This window comes from Stegodyphus dumicola, chromosome X1 (assembly GCF_044657685.1).
Source record: "Stegodyphus dumicola isolate Sdum_Otavi_A_Nest chromosome X1, ASM4465768v1".
NCBI lineage: Eukaryota > Metazoa > Arthropoda > Arachnida > Araneae > Eresidae > Stegodyphus > Stegodyphus dumicola.
The window spans coordinates 151,350,035-151,375,808 of NC_140780.1; the positions used below are offsets into that span (position 1 = coordinate 151,350,035).

Below are 25,774 nucleotides of genomic sequence, written 5' to 3' on the forward strand. Positions count from 1 at the left end.
ATCCGGTGACGAGTACATTGCAGTGTGAGTAAAAATCTGTGAGTTTGGTTCATATGTTGCACTCTGCATGTCTCTGTCTTTTCATATGCTGCACTCTGCATGGAATTCAGTGACTCCAAGGATGAATGACAATTGTTTTCATCATGCGCGATACTCAAAAGTATCAGATTCTTTGGCGCCAAAAGAAATGAAGAAGGAGAATATTGAAACTGAGCCGACACTTGATGAAATGTTTGAGATAGTTTCTGTATTATTGGACTGTCCTACTGTATCATCGGAAGAATTCGTTGCAGTAGTTGATGATAATGTGTGTACAGCCTCAATTATAGCAGACAAAGACATTTGGAGTTTGTTCAAAGCTAAAAAGATATCATTGATGCAGATTCTGACGACGAAAATGAAATGAATAATGCAGCTCCTGTTCCCACGTCATCTGAAATGAGGAACATAATGAAAAGTATGCGCAGTTAGTTAGATGCACATTCCAATGGTGAAACGAATAACAAAATGGATGCTAAAAAAGATAGTGCAAAGAAAAATATCAGACTATTTTCCAAAAACTCAATAAATGTTTTGTTTTAAAAAAACTTGAAAGTTTTGTATTAATTTTCATTAATTCTTGTAGATGATTTTGTTTCATTGATTTTTATTAAGTACATGCATATATACATATCTATGTAAACAAATGTACTCTAATAAACTTAATTTTGTTGAATATATATATATTTTTCAATATCCTTTAACACGAAAGCATATGTCAGCCCCCTCAGTTTCATGTTAAACAATTTTCACTATATATATACAGTGAAACACTGTTGCGTTTTATGGTTTCTTGTATCTGGAGTGATTGATGATAACAGTTGATTAAGAATCAAAACACAATTTATTCTTCGTATTACACAGGACAGTTCCAAAGACACGTTTACAGTGGTCGAAAAACTACGATAAACACGCTGAAACATGATTGTTGGCTGATTCGTTCTAGAATGCTCTCGCTCCGTCTATACATATCGCGAATTTCGCGCCAAATCTGACAACCCTGCCTTTTCTTGCCACTTTCTGGCAACGCTAAACCCGCTTTATGGGGAAGCTATCTTACCGCACCTGCGCATTTCGCAATACAGCCCCCTCCCAAGGACTTGCAGGTCCCGGGCAGTACAATCCTTGGCCAGAAGCCAAATTCAGTGCAAACAAAGGATCACAAAACAAACAAATAAACTGAGCACAAATAGAAGAAACAAATATTTACAAGTAACTACACACAAGTTTTATACACAAATTATATAGGAAAATTACAATAATTATGGATACCCATAAGGATGAGATGGCCATAGTACGTACTATGGCACCGAATCCGTACCACGAGGTCGTTCAGTTTGTTGAGAACTGTATAGAGACCCTCCCAATGCAGTTTGGGAGAAATACCCTTACAACGACTCGGATTCCAAAGCCACACCTTGTCGTTTTCCTGCAAATGATGTTCGGTAGCTCTTGCGTAGTAAAGTCAAAAGTCTTTAATCCGGACTCGTCGGGACTTCGGCGATTCCGGATTATAGATCATCAGTTTAAATCTAGTAAGATGGCATGCAGAAATTATAAAATTAAAAATATGAAACCGTAATTTATAAAATAATGAGCAATTATGATCTAAAGGGTATCAATATTTACAAAAAAAAAGAAGCTTAATATTTATTTGCTTACTTTGTTAAACATTTCTTTCAACGCGCGCATGCGTAAAGCATACCTTACGCATAGCCGAAATTAGAAAATTGCAACCAGAAAACTATTTGATTTGTATTCGTGATATTTATAATGACGAGGAATTTGATTTAAATCAAATCAAAGACGGAGTACATCGAGATGAAATACTACATTTAGTAAGGAATTATAAGCCAAATAAAATAAAAACATCTGCCCTAAAGATAACGATAGTGCTGACAGATCAACTTCCAGTTCATTGCGCGCCGCAACGTCCCCCCCTCACCTGCGCAGAGCAGCGTGAAATTGATAAACAGATTTCGGAACCGTTAGATAAACAAAGGATATGGCTTTATCCATTTTTTATAGCAATTCGTTTTTTGTTTGATGGACATCGAAGCATACTTTCGTTTTCTAGATCCTTTGGGAGCTCCAGCATCGGAAATTCTATTTGACATAATCGAAAGTTCAAGCTTACTTTTATAAAATTGCTCTTACAGTCTGCAAAAAATAATAAGCCGGATCCAATTCGAAGATTAAGGAACAACGCAATCATCAACATTAACTGAAATAGATAATTAGATAATTTTAGCTTATACGTTTGTTTTACATTAAACGCGCACGCGAAAACATATTCTGCGCTTGCGCAGACACATATGCGTAGTCGTAAATGTCTTGCGCGGACGCGTAAAACGCCTATGCGCATGCGTCAACGCGGCGCATGCGCAGAAAGATTTTAGCTTTGAGGTCCGGATTATAGATCATTCTGGATTATGGATGTCCGAATTAACAACTTTTGACTGTATTTCTTCTTCATCTTGTCCATCGAGATGTTGATCCGCTCGAGGGCAAAATCTGCATACCGTTTCCAACCGGGCCTGGAGATCTTTCACGTACTCCTCAGGCGAGGAATTTACATCCGTAGGGCGGCCGAACAGCAGGTCACTCGGCAGACGGAGATCACGACCGAAGAGCATCTGGGATGGAGAATAGCCGGTGCTCTCATGAACGGCTCTATGGTAAGCAAACAGGAACAGGGGCAGCTAGAGATCCCAGTCTTCTTGGTTCTTGGAAACCATGAGCGGAGGTCGTTGAGGATAGTATGGTTAAACCACTCCACATTGCCATCAGACTACGGTTGTAACGGGGCCGTCTTGATTTCCAATAAGTCGCAGAGTCTCTTGAATACAGCTGAAGTGATGTTATTGCCTTAGTCGGAATGAAATCTGGAGGGAAGTCTCAAACCTGGACACCAAGTTCTGTAACAGAACGTCAGCTGTGGTGACAGCCTCTTGGTCTGGAATTAGGTACGCTTCGGGCCACTTCGAAAATAATTCATAACAACGAGGATGTATTTGTTGCCATCTATGGTCCGCGGCAAAGGTCCGAGTATGTCAAGGGCAATTCGCTCGAAAGGCGCTCCTACGTTTGTATTGCTGCAGCCTTTCCCGGCTAGGTCCCTTCGGCCTTTTCTTGGCTGCGCAGGCATTGCAAGATTAGCACCAATTCTCAACATCGATTCTCGCCGAATTCCAGAAAAAGCGCTCTCGAACCTTGTTTAGTGTTTTCATATAGCCGAAATGCCCTCCTGTTGGGCTGCTGTCTATTTCCTTCAGAACATCAGGTATTCAATTTCGAGGAAGCAGCAGTTGCCATCTCTTATTAGTTCCATCGTCGCTTTTCCATAGTCGATATACAGGCATGAAAGTGGAAGTTGGCAAAAAAAAGGTGAACAACGCGTGGACACAAAATTACACAAAAACTAAATGCGCACGCGCGACCTAAAAAAAAAAATTTTAATAAAATATCAACCTTTTAATATAACAAGTATTAAACATATACATATAATTAAACTAAAATAATACTTGTACTTCTTAATTTTATTCAGAGTCGTAGCTAGGGTTTACAGCGCCCAGGGACAACTGAAGATTTGAAGGACAAAGCTTGAGGTTGGTATTTTTCAATTTCTGCAACACCTTCCTGATATTTTCTAGATGTTCCTCGAAACAACGGCCCAATATAATGATGTCATCTAGGTAGACAAGAGAGGATTCGTTAGATAGGCCATGAAGCACTGTCTCCATCAGGCGTTCAAATGTTGCAGGGGCGTTACAGAGTCTAAATGGCATAACTTGAAACTGCCAGAGTCCTTTGGCGGGTAGTGAACGCAGCTTTCTCTTTATCATCGGGATGAATTTCCACTTGGCATTATCCGCTCTTGAGGTTCAGAGTGGAAAACCATTTGTGTCCTGATACGATGTCTAAAGTATCGTTAATGATAGAAAGAGGGTAACTGTCTTTCTTAGTGACATTATTTAGTCTCCGGTAGTCGACACAAAATCTTGTTGAGCCGGCTTTCTTCCGGACGAGAATTATAGGCGATGCCCATGGGCTTGTGGATGGTTCGATAATGCCATTTTCTTGCATATTCTTCAGATTTCTAATCTCTTCCTGTTTTGCGAACGGCAGACGTCTGGAATGTTGCTTGATCGGAAAGTGATCCCTGTATCAATGTGATATTGCGTCAGTTTTGCGCGGCCAACATCTCTGGATGTTCTAGAAAATCGATCTTCAAAATGTTTAATTGTTTTCTGCCGCATGTCTTTGCTCGTTGGTTAAGATTGGACTCTGCAGAAGTTATTCCATTAATTTGCGAGTGGTCTCATTCGGAATTAAAGGGGGATTTGTAAACGCGCGTAACTGGAGTACATCTTGCTAGCACTTCACCCTTCAGGATGGTTCTTGGTCTCTGGCTAGCATTCGCCACTCTCACAGGGACGAAGTCTCTCGAAAGGTATACTAATGTCGAGGCCCCTAATACATCTCTTGGACTATTTTCAGGGTATTCAGTTATTTCAAACTTGAAGCTTTTTTAATGGAGCCGGTTATTAATAATTCTGACACTGGAGGGATGGTGACATCTGTTTTCGTTGTTATTTGATGAGCTGAAGAAATGCTTTTTTCATTTCAAACACAGCTATATCTTCCTTTGGAGATTGCATCTCGTTATGTTTCAAGTCCAGTGTAAAGTCGTATTTCCGCAAAAAATCCAGTCCGAATATTAATTCGTCCGCGATGTTAGCGACAAAAGCTAAGCTCACTTTCGAAGGTAATTGTTATGTTAATTTTACCTTCAATCGGGATCTTCTCACCTGTCACTGTCCGTATAGTTACCCAGGGCGGAGTCCAGCGCAACGTTTCGTTCAATCCCCGAGCTACATGTTCTAACGATGGTTACATTTGCTCCCGCATCAATGATCATCTTACAAGGATGCTTATTCACGTATCCTTTGACGAACAGTCCGTTATCTCCGCCGCGCATTGAAGAGATCTGTAGAACTTTCAAAGGGGCAGCATTTCTGCCAGTCAATCTCCGCCCCGTGAGATTGCCGAAATTTAGTTTTCCTGGGTTTTGTTTCACAGCAGCTCTCTCCAGGTCTTGGTTCATGTGATAGATCCTGCGAAGATGTCATTCCAGTCCGCAATTCCAGCACTTGATTGTTTTCTTTCAAGCGTTGCGGCCGTCTTAATGCCTCCCGAATTTCTCTTATTTCTTCTCTCGGGTTTGCGGCATCAAAATTTGAGTCTTCTGTTTGAGCAGCTCTAATAGGATAGCAATCTTTTCGAGTCGCTGGTTGGGTCGATTCGAACTTCATGGCTTAATCAAGGCCGATTTTAGGTCTCTCAGATCCACCAATCTGAGAGCCTTCTGAATTTCCACATTCTTGATTGCATCGACGAAATGCATCAGGGTCAGATTTTCGCGGACACCAGGTGGACAGTCCGGATGTGCTAAGGGGGGAAATGCCAGTTCTTTACGCATTCCCCCCTTATCTCAGTTACAGAGCATTCGAGAGGGCGTTGAAGTTTGAAATCAGGTCTTCTGAGAGGGCTCCTAAGTTGTCTGCAGCATCGCCTTGGAGTGATGCAGCCAACTGCGAGGCCTTCATGTGGGAGTCCCACTTGTTAGTTTCCGCGACGATCGATTGGTTTTGGTTTGGTTTATTGAGATTACGGCAAAGCACACTAGGGCTATCTGCCTAAGGGAAGGGATGCCTTCGTGGAGGACTTTCTAAGGGAAACTGGCTCGTATACACGTTACACATGGGGAAAACCACGAAAACGCCTATGCAGCCAGTCCGTTCGCGGGATTCGAACCTCGGACCGAACTACCAGTGTTCAGCGACTTTACCGCTCGGCCGCTGGTGGGCCCCCGCGACGATCGAAAACTGGGTCTTAGATACACTCCATGGTGATTTTCCATCGTATGTGTGTGGTTTGATTACCGTATGAGAAGAAAATGGGAGAACCTTAAAATCTTCTGGTTCATTCTTGGGCTCAGGTCGATTTTCTTTCAAAACATCTACTTCTTTCCGGAATTGTCTCAATTTTTCTTCAAATTGTTCTTCCACATCTGCTACTTTGGCTACAGTTTCTTTCTCTTTTATGTTTTCTAATTTAGCCTCGGTTTTCTCTCTAAGCTCCACGATGTCGCTTCTAATCTTGTTTTGCTCCACTTACATCTGTCAGAGTTGGTCTTGTAGCTTTTCTTGTACGGCTTTTATTTCTTCTTGACCCGATTTTATTTCGCTCTTGATCTCAGCCTTCATCTTCTGCTGCCTGGCTTTAATCTCTTCTTGTACGATTTTCATTTCTTCTTGTCTCGCTTTTATTTCTGATTTCGTCTCATCTTGTCCGGCTTTTACAGCTGATAACAAGTCCATGAAAGCTTTCCTTTCCTTCGCCATGGCTTCCTCTTGTAGGCGAGTCACTGGCACATCCCACTTCTGCAGAGTCGTAGCTAGGGTTTTCAGCGCCCAGGGTCAACTGAAGATTTCGCGCCCCCTACTGCTTGCCAAGGATGGAAAACATTTAATTCTAAAATGTCGTAACATCAGTTTGGCGCCCCTTGTATTCTGCGCCCGGGGACAGATGCCCTCCCTTGCCCCCCTCTAGCTACGCCCCTGCACTTCTGACATCAGTTGTTGCATTCTACGGGTTCGTGGATTTGGAGTGATTGATGACAACACTTGATGAATAATCAAAACACAATTTAATTGCTAGTAAGCACTGCTATACAAGACAGTTCCAAATACAGGTTTACACTCATCGAAAAACTACCGTCAAACACGCTGAAACAATTAGTAACACAGCCTTCAGGCTATAATGGTGAAGACAACTTCATGGTAAACACTTAAGCACAGCTCCCGACTCGGTCGATCGCTCTCAAGCTAATCTCGGAATTCAAAACACTACTACTGAACTCAACACACTCAAAGGTACTCTTCACCATAAAACTGCAACTTCGCGTACAGGCAGAGTTTATATAATTTTTGACCTGCCTTCTACATTATTCTGGAAAAAACTAGTAAGAATTCATTCTGGAATGTTCTAGCTCCGTCTAGGGCATATCGCCACTTTTGTCGCCGTATTTTATCAAATGGGCGATTTCGTGCAAATATGACAACCCTGGATTTCCTTGTCACTTTCTGGGAACCCTAAACTCGCTTTGCGGGGAAGCTATATTACTGCAGCTGCTCATTTTGCAACAATACAAAGCTCGCATCACAATTTTCATTAAAATTTGTATGGAAAAGTTCATACATCAGCTAATAGCTTAGTTTATGTTTTTCACTTTGTTTCAATTGAATTTTTTTTAATGTCCTTTTCAAATAATGTTTGAATGTGAGAACACAAACACATTCATGTCAGTTTAATAGCCCGCAGAGTGCATAACTCTATTCGATATGAAATGACAGAAAGGATGTAGAACTGAATTATGCATTTTATAGAAGTAAATAAACAAAATGAAATTTAAAAAAATCCCTGATATTTTTAAGCAACTGCTTGGGACACTGTATAATATCTTAAATCCTAAGAATAAAGCATGTGATGAAAAATTGCTAAAAATAGCATAGAAAACATATGCATCCATGTGTCCATTTATGAAAGTTGTTTTTCAACGTGCCTACTTCCTTGGCGTTTGTGCATATTTCATCACTACTGCTCAAGATTTTGTTCTGTTACATTGTGTTTCATTGCTCCATTGTCCAAGACTTAAGAGTTCCAAAATCTGATTTCAGAAAAAGAAAATTTGAAAACCCTTAAGATTGTTAGTAAGATAAAAAACTGCAATGAATTTCATGACTAAAGGAACATATCTTATTATTACAATAATAGAGTTTCACAGTCATAGGATCCCAGTTTCAGGAATTTCCAGGAAAACCTACGAAAATAGTTTCAAAAACAGTTCAGACCATATTTCAGAATTCTTCCTTTCGTTAATATAATGCTTTTTCCACAGCACAAAAGATCTCAAAAGTACTATCAGGTCACTTAAAAAGTTTAAATTCACTCCTATTGAATTATTAACATGCGTAAATGCCTTTAAAACATTAAATTACATGAATGAAAAGTAAAATTGTACAACGTAAGTAGGATTCACAAACTAAGTCACTGAATAAATGGTCTAAATTCATCATCTACAGTTTGGAACAAAATTTTTATATATGGAGCAGTAATGATTTTCCTTCATTGTTGTAAGTTTTAGAGCATATATCAGAACATCATCCCCCACACAAAGACATGTAGAATGATTACAAGACCATGCATTGAGTTACATGCTACGAAGTTCATGTATAGTAAGAGAGGGAAATTATTAACCGGATTACTAATTTCTCTCACTTAATTATGGAAAATTAAGGAACTGGCTGATATATGGAAACTGCAGAAACCTTTAACTTACACACAGAAGCTGAAGCAGAACCTAACAGTATCAGTAGTCCAAAAAATAAGAAACATTTCAAGAAACAAGAAAAAATTTCAAAAATTACAACAGACACAGACTGAAGTTCTAATCCCATCTGTAACTGAATAGCCATGAAACGTCAGATCACTCATAGCATCTCTGAATGGTGACAAATATAAAACAGTGAACTCAATGAAATAAACCATTCTCTTCTTGTGAAACAGTGTTTAAGACAGTCGATTACCTAGGCAAACCCTACCCCAAATCGAAAAATATAAAACTTCGAAATAGTATCTCAACAGATTATAATAAAATTATATATAGAGATTTAAACTAATATTTCTTTTTTTTCTTTCTAATAATATAAGAAACTATTAATAATTTCTAATAATATTAAAAATTTTACTAGGAAATGGATAAACAAGGAGAAACATCAGAAAGCCATTGAGCTGGTACAATGAGCACAAGGTGGGGCAAGTGCGAAAAGTCATACCAACAGTTGAAAGGTAGAATAAAAATTACATAACCATACAACACAAGTAGGAAAAGAAAGCAAAGTAATAATATATTAATCTTCCATAATAATTCTAGTATTGAGAATAGCCATAGGCCATCTTACGTTTTGAACATCATTATAATTGTAATTACAAATTTGCCGTTTAGTGTTATTACTGTCATATACATTTAGTAGGCAATTATTTCCCACACTCCACTTAACTACATGCTACTTTATTTACTTTATTATGTACAAAGCACATCATCCACTCGCATACACACACATCCTACAACTACTTGCATTCCAGTCTTAGTTTTGGTTTACAATTACTTCACGTGCTTGCGATGCTTGGCACAGTGCCAGCTTTAAGTTCGATTATGATCAAGTTCTCGGTAAACGTCGAATTCTACTAGACCCCATGCAAAGGTTGTGACACAGGTTTCTTTGGTAACCTGGTTGTTTCAGCAGCAGGTTCGGTGGATGGAACATCCGGTACAACCTTGGGCTCGGAGTTCGACACAGACTCATCTGGCTGTTGGCTATTATCTTTGGATATTTCTGGAACTCCACTCTTATCAGGCTGTTTGAAAATCACAACAGCTGGAGGTGAACGTATGCAGCCTTCATCTATTATGGTTCCTCCATCACGCATCTGATCGATATGTCGTCGCCATAGCTGCCCATCTACATTTATGGTGTAATGAAGCTGCACATCCTTGGATTGGATTGTTCCAAATCTCCATCGTCTATCAATTTGGCGATATTTTCTTACTGTCACTTTATCGCAAACTCTAAATCCTTGGTCTTCAAATTCGTAGGTTCCTTTTCGAACTTTGTCTTCCACCCTCCTTTTGAGATCAGGTCTCAATAAATCTATTCTTGTTCGAATTTCCCACTTCAGCATTAGCATTGCAGGGCTCTGTAGAGGCGTTAAATTCGGAGCTTTCTATATTCATCAAAAATGTATTGAGTTTTTGTCTCAAAGTTCCCGGATAATTTTGCATTGTGCTTAAGGATTGTTTTACTGTAAACACATACCATTCTGCCAGCCCATTACTAGATGGTTTAAACTGTGCTGTAGTTTCGTGTTTGATTCCATTACTCTGTAGAAATATCTTAAACTCATTTTTATGTTTTGTGCATTCAGAACAGTTTTTAGTAGTATGTTCGATATCTTTATCTATACTATTCCAAAATATGTAAGATCTAGCAATTGCTTTCATCTTTACAGTCCCTAAGTGTCCATGCTGCAACTCGTTCAAAACATTCTCACAGTATCGTTTTGGAATACAAACGTGTTGACCATAATTATACAGCCATCTTAGAGACTATAATCCATCTTCCTTCCTTTCAATTCACCGCCGCTTTGAAGTATTCGTAGCAGAGGACTGAGTTCTGCATCAGTTTCAGTTTCTTTAGCCAAATCTCTGGCAGTGATTGGAAGAACTTCAATATGCTGTAATTGAAAAATAGTTACATCATCCTGAACAGACAGTTGCTCCGAGTTCGTCGATAACCGTGATAGAAAGTCAGAATTCTCATGCTCGTTTGTCTTACGGTAAATAATGTCGAACTGGAATGACTGTAAAGCCAAAGCGTAATGCAGGAGTCTTGTTGCTGCCAAAATTGGCCATGCCTTTTTTTGAGTCAAAAATTGCAACAACAGATTTATGATCTGTAATTAATGTAAATTTCCTGCCTTTTAAGTACAGAAAAAATTTTTAGTTCCCCAAATGATTGACAAAGCTTCTTTATTGGTTTGAGAATATTTTTTTTCTCCGTTTCAGTCAGTGTTCTAGAAGCGTATGCAATTGGCCTTTCTGTTCCATCAGGAAGTTTGTGAGAAAGTAGGGCACCTAACCCCACTGGTGATTCATCAATTGCCAATGTTATGGGTAATTTTGGATCATAACGCATTAAAACTTTTTGTGAACCCAATTCTTTTTTGTTGAGAATCGAGCATTTAATTAATATTATGTGCAGTTTCAGTGTGGCATCATTGTTTTATTGTGTTTTATGCATCTGGCATTATTGTTATTTTTGTCATTCTAAAATTTGTCATTTAAACAATGAGACGTACGTAAGTTCTCTTTACCTTTTTTTGTTAATAAAATCCAAAATTCAATTAGCCATTGCTCTGCATGTTAATTTTGTAACAGGTTATGGGTTTTAGTGACATTTAACTGCATAAATTAATTAACGATGACTATGTTGACGTATTTGACTATCGTTTGACTTTCGTTTTCGATTTCAACACTTCCATCTGAACAGTGTGTAAGTAGACGCTACAGTGTACCGACAGCCTTTTATTTTTGCTGCATATTTCCTGGTTAATAACGATGTAATATGGAAGCTAAAAATTTTGTTCAGTGTACCAAATTGGAAGGTTTATCCAACTGGACTGATTGGAAATTTGAAACAAACTCTTTATTTGTGCTCAACGATTGTGCAGGAATCTTCGATAATTCTCTTATTGAGCCAAAAGCTCCAGCAGAAAGTGTGAATGAAAAAAGGATACGCGAGTTCAACGAAGCGGCAAAAGCGTATGCAAAGGCGAATGCTGCTGTGATCATTTGCACAAATGTATCACCGAATGTTTTAAATTTGATCTGTATGCAAAGTAATTCTGCACTAACGATATGGAATGAGTTATTAAGTAACTTTGAGGTGTCAAGCGTAAAATTGGACACTCTTCTGCAACTGTTTTTCACTTTTCGAATCGAGAAAGACGAAAATGTAAACACGTTTACGTACACTGTGGGTGGATCTTCAATGTGAGCAAGAGTTGAGTGGTGAAGGAAAGTTGCCGCAGAACCTGCTAGCACCGTGAATCTTATCTATACTTCCTGATGACGAATATATAGAGTTCAAATCACAGTGGGACTCAATGCCAAAGACGGAAAAGTCACCTGAAAAACTGATCGAACAGATCAACATGTGGCTACAGAGAAGAAATCAAGAGCTTAGCAATGAAAGTACGATAACATTTGTGGCAAATGCTAATTACAGCGCAAAACATAGTGGAAAGAAATGGAAAAAGAGTGGTAAGAAACCTCAGATGGTCAGCCAATCCCAACCCTGCAACAAATAATGCCAAAACGATGAACAAACTTAGTAAGACCAGTGATGACATGAAAGGTTTCAAAGGCATCTGTTTTCGTTGTAATAAACCCGGGCACATCGGTAAATTTTGCCCAGTTTGCCCTGACATGCCAACCACGAGGAATAGCAAAACAGAGACCTTCTTTGAAAATACTCAATGCAGTGCATTTGCTTGTCAAGAAGATGATTGTGGCCAAAATGTGTGGCTTAAAGACGATGGAGCTACAGCACACATTACAAATTCAGCCGAGTATTTCAAGATGTACCGTCACTTTGACAAACAAGCAGAAATCACAGTCGGTGACAAACAGACAATACCAGCATATGGCTGTGGGGACATTGACATGTGCGCAATGGTTGGAAACGTACAAAAATCTATTGAGCTGACTGATGTACTGTACGCACCAGAAATTGGCAAAAATTTGTTATCAGTCTGAAAGGCAATGAAGCGAGGAATCTTGAACTTTGGCGATTCAGACGATATGATTTGTCGCTTCTTTCACAAGGAGACCCCAGATAACATACTTTTAGAAGCCCCATGTTCATCAAATGGGCTTAACTACGTGCAAAACCAGTCAAGCCACAAGGGAGTTCTGCTGCTGCAGCCTACTTGGTTGACAACGACGACTCCTTTTCCTGAGACGGCAATGAAGACGACGACAAAATTGCAATTATCACTTTGGCATCGGCGACTTGGGCATCAAAGAATAGTATGTGAAACAGTACTTGCGGCAAAATGGTATAGATTTTATCAACGATGGACTATTTTGTGAGCCATATGCATATGGTAAACAAAGTCGACAAGCATTTAAACCAAAATGATTCAAAACACAAAAGTCTGGTGAGATAATACATGCAGACTTACTGGAATCATCAGTCTTATCAAGAGGTGGAAAGAAGTACACGTTAGTGATTAAGGACGATTACTCTAAGTTTCGACATGTAGAATTTCTGAGACGTAAAGATGAGGCTGTGGATAAAATCAAGCAGTTTTTTGTTCGGACCAACAAAGAGGGTATAAATGTAAAAGAACTGGTCACAGTCGTGAGTTTGACAATGATGAATTGGTGAAACTGACTGATGATGATGCAGGCATCAAGCTGCGAATCACTATGCCATATACACCAGAACAAAACGAATTAGTTGAAAGGGAGAGTCGTACAATAATGAATGCAGTTCGCACTATGATCAAGGATTCAGGCCTACCACAGTTCCTATGCGCAGAAGCAGCATCTACAGCTGTCTACGTTCTCAATTGTACTGGACCAAGTAAGACTATGGGAAAATCTCCGTTTGAGGAATGGTTTGGACGCAAGCAGGCAATCAATATAATTTGAGTTTTCGGATCACCTGCATTTGTACATGTACCAAATGTCAAAAGAGGTAAATTAGATGACAAGGCTATAAAGGGCTAGTTAGTTGGGTATTGTGATGATGATTATCACATTTTCATACCATCAAGGAATGATACGATAAAAAGTGCCAATGTAGTGTTCAATGAACAGCAAATCGGCCCTACTTCCCAACCTTCAAAATTAGCATCTAACACCGGTCTATCAAGCGGTATGAAGTTTATTTTGGAAGATGCACACGATGGTGCAGATACACAGGGGGCTGGTAATCTGTGCACTGATGAAGATGAACCAACACAGATGACCGCGCGTACATTGCAAGACCACTCAACTATACAACGGCCTGTCAGATTTAATGGCTACGACGTGTATAACAGCATTCTGAAGTTGGAAGAGTCTAAAACACATGTGAAGCAACAAAGTCTCCTGAATATGGCGACTAGAAACGAGCCATGGATGAAGAAATGGCCTTGCATGACAAACATGGAACATGGCAACTTGTTGAGCCAACTAGCGGGGATAAAATCCTCGATAGTTGCTGGGTTTACAGAGTGAAGAAAAATCTCGATGGCTCAATCGAGAGATTCAAGGCCCGTTTAGTAGCAAAAGGGTACACCCAGATGGCGAATATCGACTACGAAGACACATTTAGCCCGGTGTGTCGCTATGACACTATTCGAGCTCTAATTGCAATGGCAGCAAAGGGGAATCTCAACTTATACGAAATTGAAGTGGAGACGGCATTCCTTTACGGTGACCTAACTGAGGAGATCTACATGTATCGACCCAAAGGCTATAATGACGGAAGTAAGCGTGTATGCAAGATGCTTCAACCTTTATACGGCTTGAAACAAGCTGGACGATGTTGGAATGCCAAGTTTACTGACATGCTGAAGAAACATGGTATGATGCAAAGTAAATATGACAACTGCCTGTTCATACGAAATGATTATGGACATAAGATGCTGATGGTGATTTATGTTGATGATGGCATTGTCGCTGTTCAGGACAAAGCAGCATTCTTCACATTTATGGACGAGCTCAAGCAACATTCTAACATTCGAGTAATGACGTTAAATTGTTTCCTTGGTTTACAAGTTGAACGCTTGAAAGATGGCTCACTCTTCCTACACCAAGAAGCATTTACAAGAAAGGTATCAGAATGATATGGAGATGCTAAGACATCACACATCCCAGTAAAGAAGTCGTCTCAAGGTCAACTATGGTCAATCGAATGACGACGGCATGATCAAGATCAAGGACGCGAAGCCTCTCAGCAGTCAAATTCCATACCGATCAGTAGTTGGCAGTTTGCTGTACTTGGCGATGGGGACCCGACCTGACATTGCTTACACAGTGAGTTTGATGTCTCGAAAGCTGAACAATCCTACAGAGACTGATTGGGAAATCGTACAGGCAACATTAAGGTACCTTCGCAATACCACAGGACACGGCATTGTGTACAATAATGAAGATGATAGAAGTTTGATGTTGTTTAGTGACGCAGGTAACAACAGCTGTGCAGAAACATGCAGGTCTCAAACAGGTGTTATTTCTTTCTATGGTGGACATGCAATTACGTGGTGAAGCAAGCTACAGGAGGCCATATCCAATTCGACGACAGAGGCAGAGTTCACGGCAGCAGCTGATGCTACAAAAGACCTGATATGGTTGAAGAGCTTGTTCAATGAGATAGCTAATAATGTCTCATTGCCTATCCTACAAATTGATAATCAGAGTACTATCAAGTACATAAAAAATCCAATGTTCCACGCACGCACAAAGCATATTGACCAAAGGTACAAGTTTGTGCAAGATGAGTTCTCAAAGGGACGTTTTCAATTAGGCTATGTCAGAAGTAATGAATAACAGGCAGTTAAAAGTTGATTGGTGTAAAAACAGTCAAATAAGTAAATGTTAATCTGTATGAACAATGACTATTTTCATGCTCGAAGGAGGCTGTTGAGAATCGAGCATTTAATTAATATTATGTGCAGTTTCAGTGGCATCATTGTTTTATTATGTTTTATGCATCTGGCATCACTGTTATTTTTGTCATTCTAAAATTTGTCATGTAAACAGTAAGACGTATGTAAGTTCACTTTACCTTTTTTTTGTTAATGAAATCCAAAATTCAATTAGCCATCACTCTGCCTGTTAACTTAACATTAATAACATTTTTTAATGTTTAGAAAAGTGTCCTGACAATCCTTCGTCCAAACCCATTTCGAGTTTTTCTTAGTTAGATGGTATAAGGGATTTGCGATTGTCACTAATTTAGGGCAAAATTTTCCATAAAAATTAACCAGTCCCCAAAAACCTTTGAATTTCCTGGAAGTTTCTGGGTCTTGGGGCTTTTGCAATTGCTGATATTTTTTCATCAGTCTTATGTAAACAATTAGCATCAATTTTATGACCTAAAATTTGTATCTCATCTTGAAAAAAATTACTTTTCTCTAAATTTAATTTCAGTCCATGAGTTTTGCATTTCTCGAAGAAATTTTTTAAAGTATTTAAATGTGCCTCATTATCTGACCCTGTTATCTGCGCATCATCCATGAAGACTATACACCCTTCCATTCCTTGAAATAGTCCGTCTACGTAATGTTGCCACATTGCCGGCGCTGCATCTAGCTCGAACATTAATCTCTTACGCTTATATAACTCCTTCTATGTGTTTATTGTTAGCAATTTTTTAGTCTCAGGGTGTACTTTCATTTGTAAGTAAGCATGTTTAAAATCAATTTTTGAAAAATCCTTTCTCTCGCTCAAACATGAAAATATTTCCTCTATGGTCGGCAAAGGGTGTTGATGCGTAACAAATATTTGGGTTTACTGTCACCCAGCAGTCAGCAGACAGTTGTATAGAGCCGTCCGGCTTAACTACTGATACTACCGGAGTTGCCCATTCCGAAATTTCAACTTTTTAGATTATACTCTCTTTTTCCAACCGATCAATTTCTTCATATATCCGGCCTTTTAACGCAAATGGTACTTGCCTAGCTCAACAAAATTTTGGTGAAACATTTGGCATAAATTCTAGCTGAACCTCATAATTCTTTCTCTCTCCTAATTTTCCATCAAAAATCTCTTTATATTGTTCCAATAATTTATTTAAACTACTCTTTTGAGACAGAAATTGACTTTATTGAGGACCATTCAATATTTATCTCTGAAAGCCATTCTCGACCAAATATTGTGTCAAGGTTTTCCTTAACAATGTAAAGGTTTAAGTTTTTATTTTGACCTTTATATTCTACATTAACTGCAGTAAATCCTAATTTTCTCCATTATATGTTTTAAATACCAGACTTGTATTTTGAATTTACTTTTTCGAAATTTGTCGGAAATTTCTTAAACTCATTACTGATACTGCATTCCCTGTATCCAGTTTTATAGCTACTGAGTGTCCTATATTCACTTGGACCATTATGGATGGTTTTCCATTTTTCATCTCACTGGAATGTATGCTGTTTATAGGAACTGCATTTTCAGTTACTACATCTAATAGTTTTTGTTTAGCTTTCATTCTTTCAGCGTTTTTAGTGTTGTAGCATGATCTTTCAATGTGCCCAATTTTCTTACAAAATCTGCAGATACTTGTCTTAAATTTACAAGAATTTCTATCATGGTCAGTCCCTGTACATCATGAACACATTTTCCATTTAGCACTCTTAGCTGAGAATTTTTGTTTTTCAAACTTTTGTTTTGGAGCGGTTGACTTAGTTTTACCTTTACTTTTGGCACTAAATTCCTTAATTTCCACTGGTTTCCCAATTATTTTGTTTGCACTTTTTAATGCTTTTTCCATTGCCTAAGCTATTTTTAAAGTGTCATTTAAACTGATATTAGTCTGCTCAAAATTTCTATCCAGAATAGCCCTATCTCTTAGCCCACTAATAAACACATCCTTACACTATTTAACATATTCTGATTGTAAGCACACGGTATGGCAAGTGACCTTAACTCTGTCATATACACACTAATTGTTTGCTGCTTTCGATTTAAAATTAGATGCCTGTTAGGAATTATAAGTGGCTTAGGATTTAAATGATTTCTCAATGTTGTTTTTAACACATCATAAACTTTATCGAAAGGATTATCAGGAGCCAGCAAGTTTTTTAAGAGCCTACACATTTTTCCAGACAAACTAGAAATCAGTACTTTCCCACGCTTGTCCTGTGAAATATTTTGTATGTATAAATAAATTTCGAATCTCTCTAAAAAGGATTCAAACTGTTCTTTATGTTCATTATATTTTTCAATCTGAACCGAAAGTTTCGATTTGTCCATTTGTGGAGTAATAACTGAAGCAAGTCTCTCCATTAGAGCTTTATTTTGTTATATTAACTGAGTTACAAGCTGCTACATGGTAATTTCTACGAAGGAAAAATGATTATAAAAGCTAAACCTTGAGCAGTCTTCGGGGAATTCCCTAATCCTTATTCCAATTGCATTTACGCACTTTTATTATTTTTAAAAATCCGACATCCTCGTCACCAGATGTCATATATCCTTTTAGTGAGTAATTATTTCACAAAGACACTCCATTTAACTACATGATACTTTATTCTGTGCAAAGTACATCATCCATTCACATACACGCGTATCCTACAACTACTCACATTCCAGTCTTACTATCTGGTTTACAATTACTTCGCACACTTGCAATGCTCGGCACAGTGCCAGCTTTAAGTTCGATTATGATTAAGTTCTCGATATACCACAGTTACTCCTTCTTATATGACAATGAAAACTTTTAGCAAGATGGCAGTAAAAGGTTCTGGGCATGATATGATAATGCCAAGCTCCTCATGAATAGTTATGTCATGTTATAACCAATGTACCATGGTGCCTCCAATCTGCCTCAGAACACTGTTCTGGGCAGTTTGCAACTTTTTCCTGTAAGATTTACATGAGTATTCCCAGAACGGACAAGCACAACAGAGCATGGGCCACAAGATGGACTTATAAATGAGTAGTTTGTTATCAATCAATAGATTGCTGTTTCAGGCAAGTAGGGGGTAGAGTCTTGCTTTATGCATCCGAAACTTCTGGATAACAGAATGTATGTGTGGGTACCATGTGAGAATCATCCCAAGATAAGGGACTTGCTTAGAACAGAGGAAAATGTTTCCATAGAATTGCAGATGCTGATTAATGATCTTCTTTCTGGTAAATAATACTGAAAGAGTTTTGTCAATATTTACCTTAATTTTCCAATTTATTAGCAGAGAGCATTCATTTTGTCTGCTAATAAATGGCACTATAAAACAAAAGGAGATGGAAGCAAAAGTCTTCTTTAACTCTTCGGCAGCAATATTAAGCAATTCTTTCTCTCCAAATATGTGCAATACCTGTCAGTCATAAATTTGTAATATGAGTTTGCTCATTTGTGTCTACTGCGGTGTGTAACTGGAATTTGAGCTGAGCTCACTGACGACCATCAAAGGTTAAGATTAAGAAATAATACAGAGAGAGAGTTTGATTTACAAAGTTGGCAACCTGGGCAAACTCTCTTATGCTGCTCTTCTAATTATTTTCAATGCTGTAGATATCACTGAAGCAAATTACATTAAAGTATTTCATGAAATAATGCAATAATTTACCATTTCTTCATTTATAGTTATTTAAACAAAAAAGATACATTTCATCTATAGGTTTTATTTTAATGGTTTCAGTTTGTTATGCGTTACATAATGTATAATTTTATATCATTTTAAACAAATATCTCCCACTCTCTCCTTTTTTAAGGGGGGGGGGCTAGGATTAAGAGAAGAAGAAATTTTTGCTGATTTTATTACAAATCTTAATTAAACTACAGAAATAAGACCAAAATAATGCAATTACATGTTCAAATCAGTTTAATAATTAGGTGCATGACCATTCCTATTACAATCAAAAGATTAACTAAAATCTTTAAATGAATAATATTTTCAAAAAATACTTTTTCTTCATTTCCCTTAGCTGAATAAACCAGGAACATTTTTTGTTTCTTTTAGGCAACAGACTCATTATGTGAAAACTATGATTCAAATTATTCTTTAATATAATGACAAAATAATGGGCTGACTAAAAGACATACTTGGAGCATCATGCTTGGAGATGTAAAGTTTGACTAGAGAGCCTTGAAGTTTTAAAACATTGAATTTTTTCCTCATAGTTTAAACATATGCAAATTGGCAATGAGTCTCTGTTCTTCATTTATTCATCCTTTTTCTTTCTAAATATTTGTTTTCAAATCGGACCAAAGTGGAATCGAGATCATTTGAAAATGGGCTATATTATATCTATATAGATATAGATATATAATTGGCCAATACCAGTTTTTAAGAAATGGTTAACAACAAAGCGAGTTTGTTCCAGTGATATAGGTAACATATTGTGATTTAAATGAGTAATACTGTACATGGTAAAAAGCAACTGATTGACATAAACAGCAATTATTCTTCGCCAAACACATCATGAAAACGTACACTGGTTATCATCCTTTCCAGTGTTAAGGGCATGGAGTGTTATGTTTTCATTTCTCCACACCACTGCCAAACAAAACTTTTGGGAAATCACTGAGATACTTTCATTAGGGAAAAAAGAAATGATTATTACCTGCCCTTCTCCAATTTCAGAAAGCATTACTAGAGTTGTAATGCTCTGTTCTTTTATCATTCTCCAGAATTCAATTACTGTAGATTCTAAAGGATCTTGAGTTATAATAAAAGACAAAGATCTGTCATAACCCTGTCGAAAATAAAAATATAAGATCAAGACCTAAATATAATATTTAATAACAATTTTTTAGAAATATGCTTAAAAATATATATTTAAAATTTTTCTAAGGATAGTAAAAATTCAGTATTTTAAATATCTGTGTTTAAGGCTTTGCACACAATATAATTTGATACCACTTCAAGAACAGCACATAAAGCATTAAATATAATGATACTTTGAATCATTTGCACATTTCAAACTTATAAAGTAACTTTTGCAAATTAGGAATACGTATGAAAGTACTGGGTTGTATAACATTTTTTATAAGCAGCAAGACATTCAGAATATTCACCATAGTTACTCCACTAAACAACTTTGGAGTTCTTTATAAAAATTCTCGAGTTGCACAATTAATCATTAAAAGAAATAAAATTAATCAACACATTTGCATTCAAATGTTAGTCAAGTGAAAAATAACAGTAAGATGACATTCTCCATAGGAAAACAGAAGACTGGGGTTGAAGTTGTTAAGTTCATTTGATTGTTGATACCATGCAGATTTACCATAAAAAAATCTGATAAAAATAGAGATTAATTATTTAGTTACTTCATCTTCTTCCCAGATGTTACTTTTGTACAATGTTTTTTCCCTAACCAAATTCAGTACTTCCTGACTTGAAATGAAAGTGTAGTTGATTGTTTCTGTGTAGGAGAGAAAAGGAAGTTTTGTAAATGTGTTGTTTTTCTTAGACATTCCCAATTCACTCAATTTACTGTTATTTTGTGACTGACTACTCTTTGATAACTTGATGTCACCTTTACAGCATTTTCCTCCTCTTGCCTTCTAATTTTCTGTTAAAGGGAATTTGACCTCATAGACAAACACCAACATGTTCTTTCAGCATCATTATTTTCAATGCATGAATAACAGCCTATATGATCTAAAGTCTTGCAAGGTATTGTAAGATCCTGGCACTGAATTAGTTCTGCTTTGATTCTTTGCTTTGAGAAAAAAGTAAGTATTTAACTTTGTTATTTTTGTTAGATGTTCACAGAAACACTTACTGCTTTTATTTTGTGACTGAAGGTCTAGACTTTACTCACATGCATTAAATAGTAGTTCCTCTGCATAACATTCCCAATCTCCATTCTTAATTATCAAGTGCGAACATTTTAGTCTTTTATGGATTCTCTCAGTTTTTTTTTTTTTCTTCTTGAGAACTCAATAACTTTAGTACAGCATTTAATTTGTTTGCAATCCAAATAGAAAAAAAAATAATACAGTATAAAGTCTTTAATCCGGACGTCCATTATCCGGAATGATCTATAATCCGGACCTCAAAGCCACAAACTTTACGCATGCGCGTTTAGCACAAAAACGAAGCAATTTATATTGAAAGAAATGTTTAATAAAGTAAACAAATAAATATTAAGCTTTTTTTTGTAAATTTTGATACCCTTTAGATAATAATTGCTCTTTATTTCATAAATTACGGTTTCATATTTTTAATTGTATAATTTCTGCATGCCATCTTACCAGATTTAAACTGATGATCTATAATCCGGAATCACCGAGGTGCCGACGAGTCCGGATTACGGACTTTGTACTGTACTTTTTATCTTTTAGCACTCTGGCAACATATATCACGATTATCTCATATTTTAGCCCCTAGCTGCAACAGCAGTCGCTTCCTCCAGAGCTGTTAGGATAGCCCTTTACATGGACTAATGCAATACCAAGATATTCTGAGTATCAGGATTGCTAAATAAGATAAATGTGCAATTCCGTAGTTTTCCATTTTTATGACCTGCATAATTTATTTGTGAGTAAGATCTAAAGACATCAGCAATCTGAAATGATAACACGAATGATGAAAATAAAGAAGAAATAAAATGAAAGGCCAAAGAATAAATGAGGAGAAAATTATGCTTATAAAATAAGTATGAACAAAAGCATGAATAGCAAAATGACAAATACAGTACAGTCAAAATTCGTTAATCCAGACACCCATAATCCGGAATGGTCTATAATCCGGACCTCAAAGGTACAAACTTTCTGCGCATGCGCATAATACGTTTACGCATGCGCGTTTAATCTATAACGGACGGTATAAGCTAAGCTAAAATTATCTATTTCAGTTAATGTTGCAGATTGCATTGTTCCTTAATCTTTGAATTGGATCCGGCTTATTATTTTTTGCAGACTGTTAGAGCAATTTTATAAAAAGTAAGTTGGAACTTTCGATTATGTCAAATAGAATTTCCGATGCTGGATCTACAAAGGGAAAGCATGTTTCGATGTCCATCAAACAAAAAGTGGAATTGCTGCAAAAAATGGATAAAGGCTCCTTTGTTTCTCTAACCATTCCAAAATTTGTTTATCAACTTTACACACTACTCTGCGCGGGGGGGGGGGAAGTCGCGGCGCGCAATGAACTGGAAGTTGATCTGTCAGCACTATCCTTATCTTCAGAGCAGTTGTTTTTATTTTATTCAGCTTAATTCCTTACTAAATGGAGTATTTCATCTCTATGTACTCCGTCTTTGATATGATTTAAATCAAATTCCTCGTCATTATAAATATCACAATATCACGAATACACATCAAATAGTTTTCTGGCTGCAATTTTATAATTTCAACTATGCGTAATGTATGCTTTACGCATGCACGCGTTGAAAGAAATGTTTAATAAAGTAAACAAATAAATATTAAGCTTTTTTTTTTTTTTTGTAAATTTTGATACCCTTTAGATCATAATTGCTCTTTATTTCATAAATTACGCTTTCATATTTTTAATTTTATAATTTCTGCATGCCATCTTACCAGATTTAAACTGATGATCTATAATCCGTAAAAATCGATAATCCGGAATCGCCGAAGTCCTGACGAGTCCGGATTAAAGACTTTTGACTGTATTGGAATTCAAATGCTTTCATAACACTTATTGGAAACTTCCAATTCTATTTAACTAGAACTACACTTAAAATAACATACCTGAATAAAAGATGCATTTATATAGGAAGAATGATCTCTAGAAGGAGAAGGTGGTAGAATGACTCTATTAAGATCATCTATAAAAGAATCCAAATATTTAGAAAATTACATTGAAATGAAACAAAGTTTGCCCAAGTTTCAAATAAAAATGGTCATGCTTTCAAAAGTATATGCAACAGAAAACATCATCAAACAGCTTACTTACTTTTTGTAAATGGGATGAGAAAACTAAAAAATGCCCATAAAGAAATAAAATACCTATTACTTACTTTGCATGGGAAGATGTCAGAAAACAAATCATAAATAGCTCCATATCTAGATGTACTATATACATGTCTAAATGTATTATCAGTATATACTTACTTTGCCTCACTGACCAAAAGTTGAAAGTTACTTTAAGGACAACTGACAGCACTTCAACAAAATGTATACATACATTCATGCACTTATGTGAATTATTAACTATTTTATGCAAAGCAATGCACAGTTCAAGAATATCATGAAATAATAAATTTCACAACACAAAACATAATACTTTTCAAAGACAAAAATGCATCAATTTATCAAGTTTATAATCATTAAATATAGGCACAATTTAGTAAAAAGTACTGATACTATTCAATCAGTAGCAAAAAAGTATTTAAATTGTTCAATATAATACATGTTTTCAGCAAAGTTACTTACAAGGAATAATAAAATCATATCGATTCTTTCCTACATTCATATCCATAGTGCCAACACAGCAAGTCTTTGGATCTTCAATAACATCACCTAGTTTCTATAATAAGATATAATATATGAAAACTTGGCATTTACAAGATTTTCAAAAAATTCTATAAAGATTTATAAAACGAGTCACAATAGTGACAGAAAATTTAGATATATATCCATTGTCCTTCTCTCTATCTCTTTCACAATAAATATGTGTGTGTATAGGCGTAAGAATATAGGTAGTGAATATAGATAGTAAAGTGTATAGAAATATATGTAATGAAGCAAACTTAGATGTAATGATGTAGAAACATTGACAGCATAGATGTAAAAATATTGCGGTGGAAATTTAATGAACATAGAGGTGGAAATGTAATGAACAGCAACTTGGGAGCCGACACAGATTAAATATTCATTTTTATTTCAGTAAACCTTTTGTGGCCACAAACTCGCAAATTACTCATGCATTTTCAAGAACATTTACATTTTGGATAGCTTTGCAGTAAAAAGAAAAGCAGCAGTCTATTTAGAATGAGATGCAAAAACAAGCACCTTGTGTTCAGAATTAAATCTTAATTGAGAATGAGTTAGTTTCATTTTTCTGTGCATTTGATCAGATAATTAATCATTAATATTGTAAAATTATTATTGGTTGTTTGAGTTTTATTACCATTTACGTCACCAGTGTCATATAAGAATCAAATGGCATAGAATCAAGTCTCGAATATAAGAATCAAAGTCTCGAAATGATGCAGCGCAGAAAAAAGTATTACCATTTTTACAATAAAGAGGGAAAATAACCAAATTAAAATTATGCATTAAGGGACTCTTGGCAATTTAAATTATAATTTATACTTATATATTTTTTACTTTTCTTACATATTCTCCCCTTCAAGCAGAGAAAGGCTTAGTGACAGAGAAGTCTTCTTAAAGAAAAAGCTTTAAAGCCATAACAAATGTAAATGTATGTAATAATTTTGACAAACGTAATTAAATAATTGTAAATTATAATTTTTAGTCCAAATCGGCATTAGCCCAGAAGAGCTATTAATCTCAAAACAGCTTTCTGAGTCGAATCACCATAAACAAGTGTATCGCTTTTCAAATTGTCGCCACCAAACATTATCGCTCAGTATTATATTTAAAGAAATTAAATAATGAAGAATCTGCATGAATGTATGCATTGTAGAGACATTAAAATTTTTTAGAAACAGGATAATTGAAAAATTAGCAACGCCTTCGGCAAGAATTGAACCACGGACCTCTGGAATACCGGCCCAGCGTGCAGAACCAGTACACCACGAAGGCATGCTAGGAAGGCGGGAGAAATACCTTATAGTATATCTATTTCAGATTTTGTTAAACTTTAACGAATTTTTGATTAAAAACACAACAGTTTTAAAGTGAACAATGGCAACACCTTATTCTTATCTCCAGTGCACGAGACTCTTTATCAGCAATTCTGAAGATATGCCGTTTTTAATTATTTTTAGCCCAATGTGGTGTTATTCCAAGTGCTCTTGAAACGTGTATGTTTCTGTAAAGTGGGGGATGCCCATTTGAGCGTACTACTTTCAAATCTTTCAAATTTTTGTTGTTGTTGCTGAACATAATTTTCTTTTGAAAAATAAATATAATTTTTAAAGTCCTATTACATTTTTCAGCATTTCAGTCCAGAAGTCTTTCTAGAGTGGGCATAATCATAATTCTTCATGGAAAGTTTTTTTGTTCTCTCAAAGTATTACATATAGAAACTTTTACATAATCATTACTTTTTCTAATTAACTGTTGTAACATATATAAAAATTTATGACACTAATTTTTATATTGATAAATTATATTTTAACATCATAAATATAGTAGAAGTAATATTGCAGAAATTATGATTTCATAGTTATCTTTCATTGACAATTTCTTATTTTACCAAACTGAAGTATTTCTGAATAAATCTTTCCATCAATAGA

The 25,774-nt window shown here is 36.3% G+C and overlaps 1 protein-coding gene across 1 annotated transcript in view; it reads right to left on the reverse strand.

The window, feature by feature from the left end:
- The window catches only part of LOC118190559 (tyrosine-protein phosphatase 69D-like), a gene marked incomplete at its 5' end in the record, with an annotated part of 240,084 nt that overhangs the window by 32,646 nt on the left and 181,664 nt on the right, over positions 1 to 25,774 (reverse strand). The window contains 3 exons of the mRNA XM_085808231.1: positions 20,003 to 20,134; positions 23,100 to 23,176; positions 23,784 to 23,877. Coding sequence (XP_085664357.1) covers positions 20,003 to 20,134; positions 23,100 to 23,176; positions 23,784 to 23,877 — 303 coding nt within the window. The remainder of the gene's footprint in view (positions 1 to 20,002; positions 20,135 to 23,099; positions 23,177 to 23,783; positions 23,878 to 25,774) is intronic.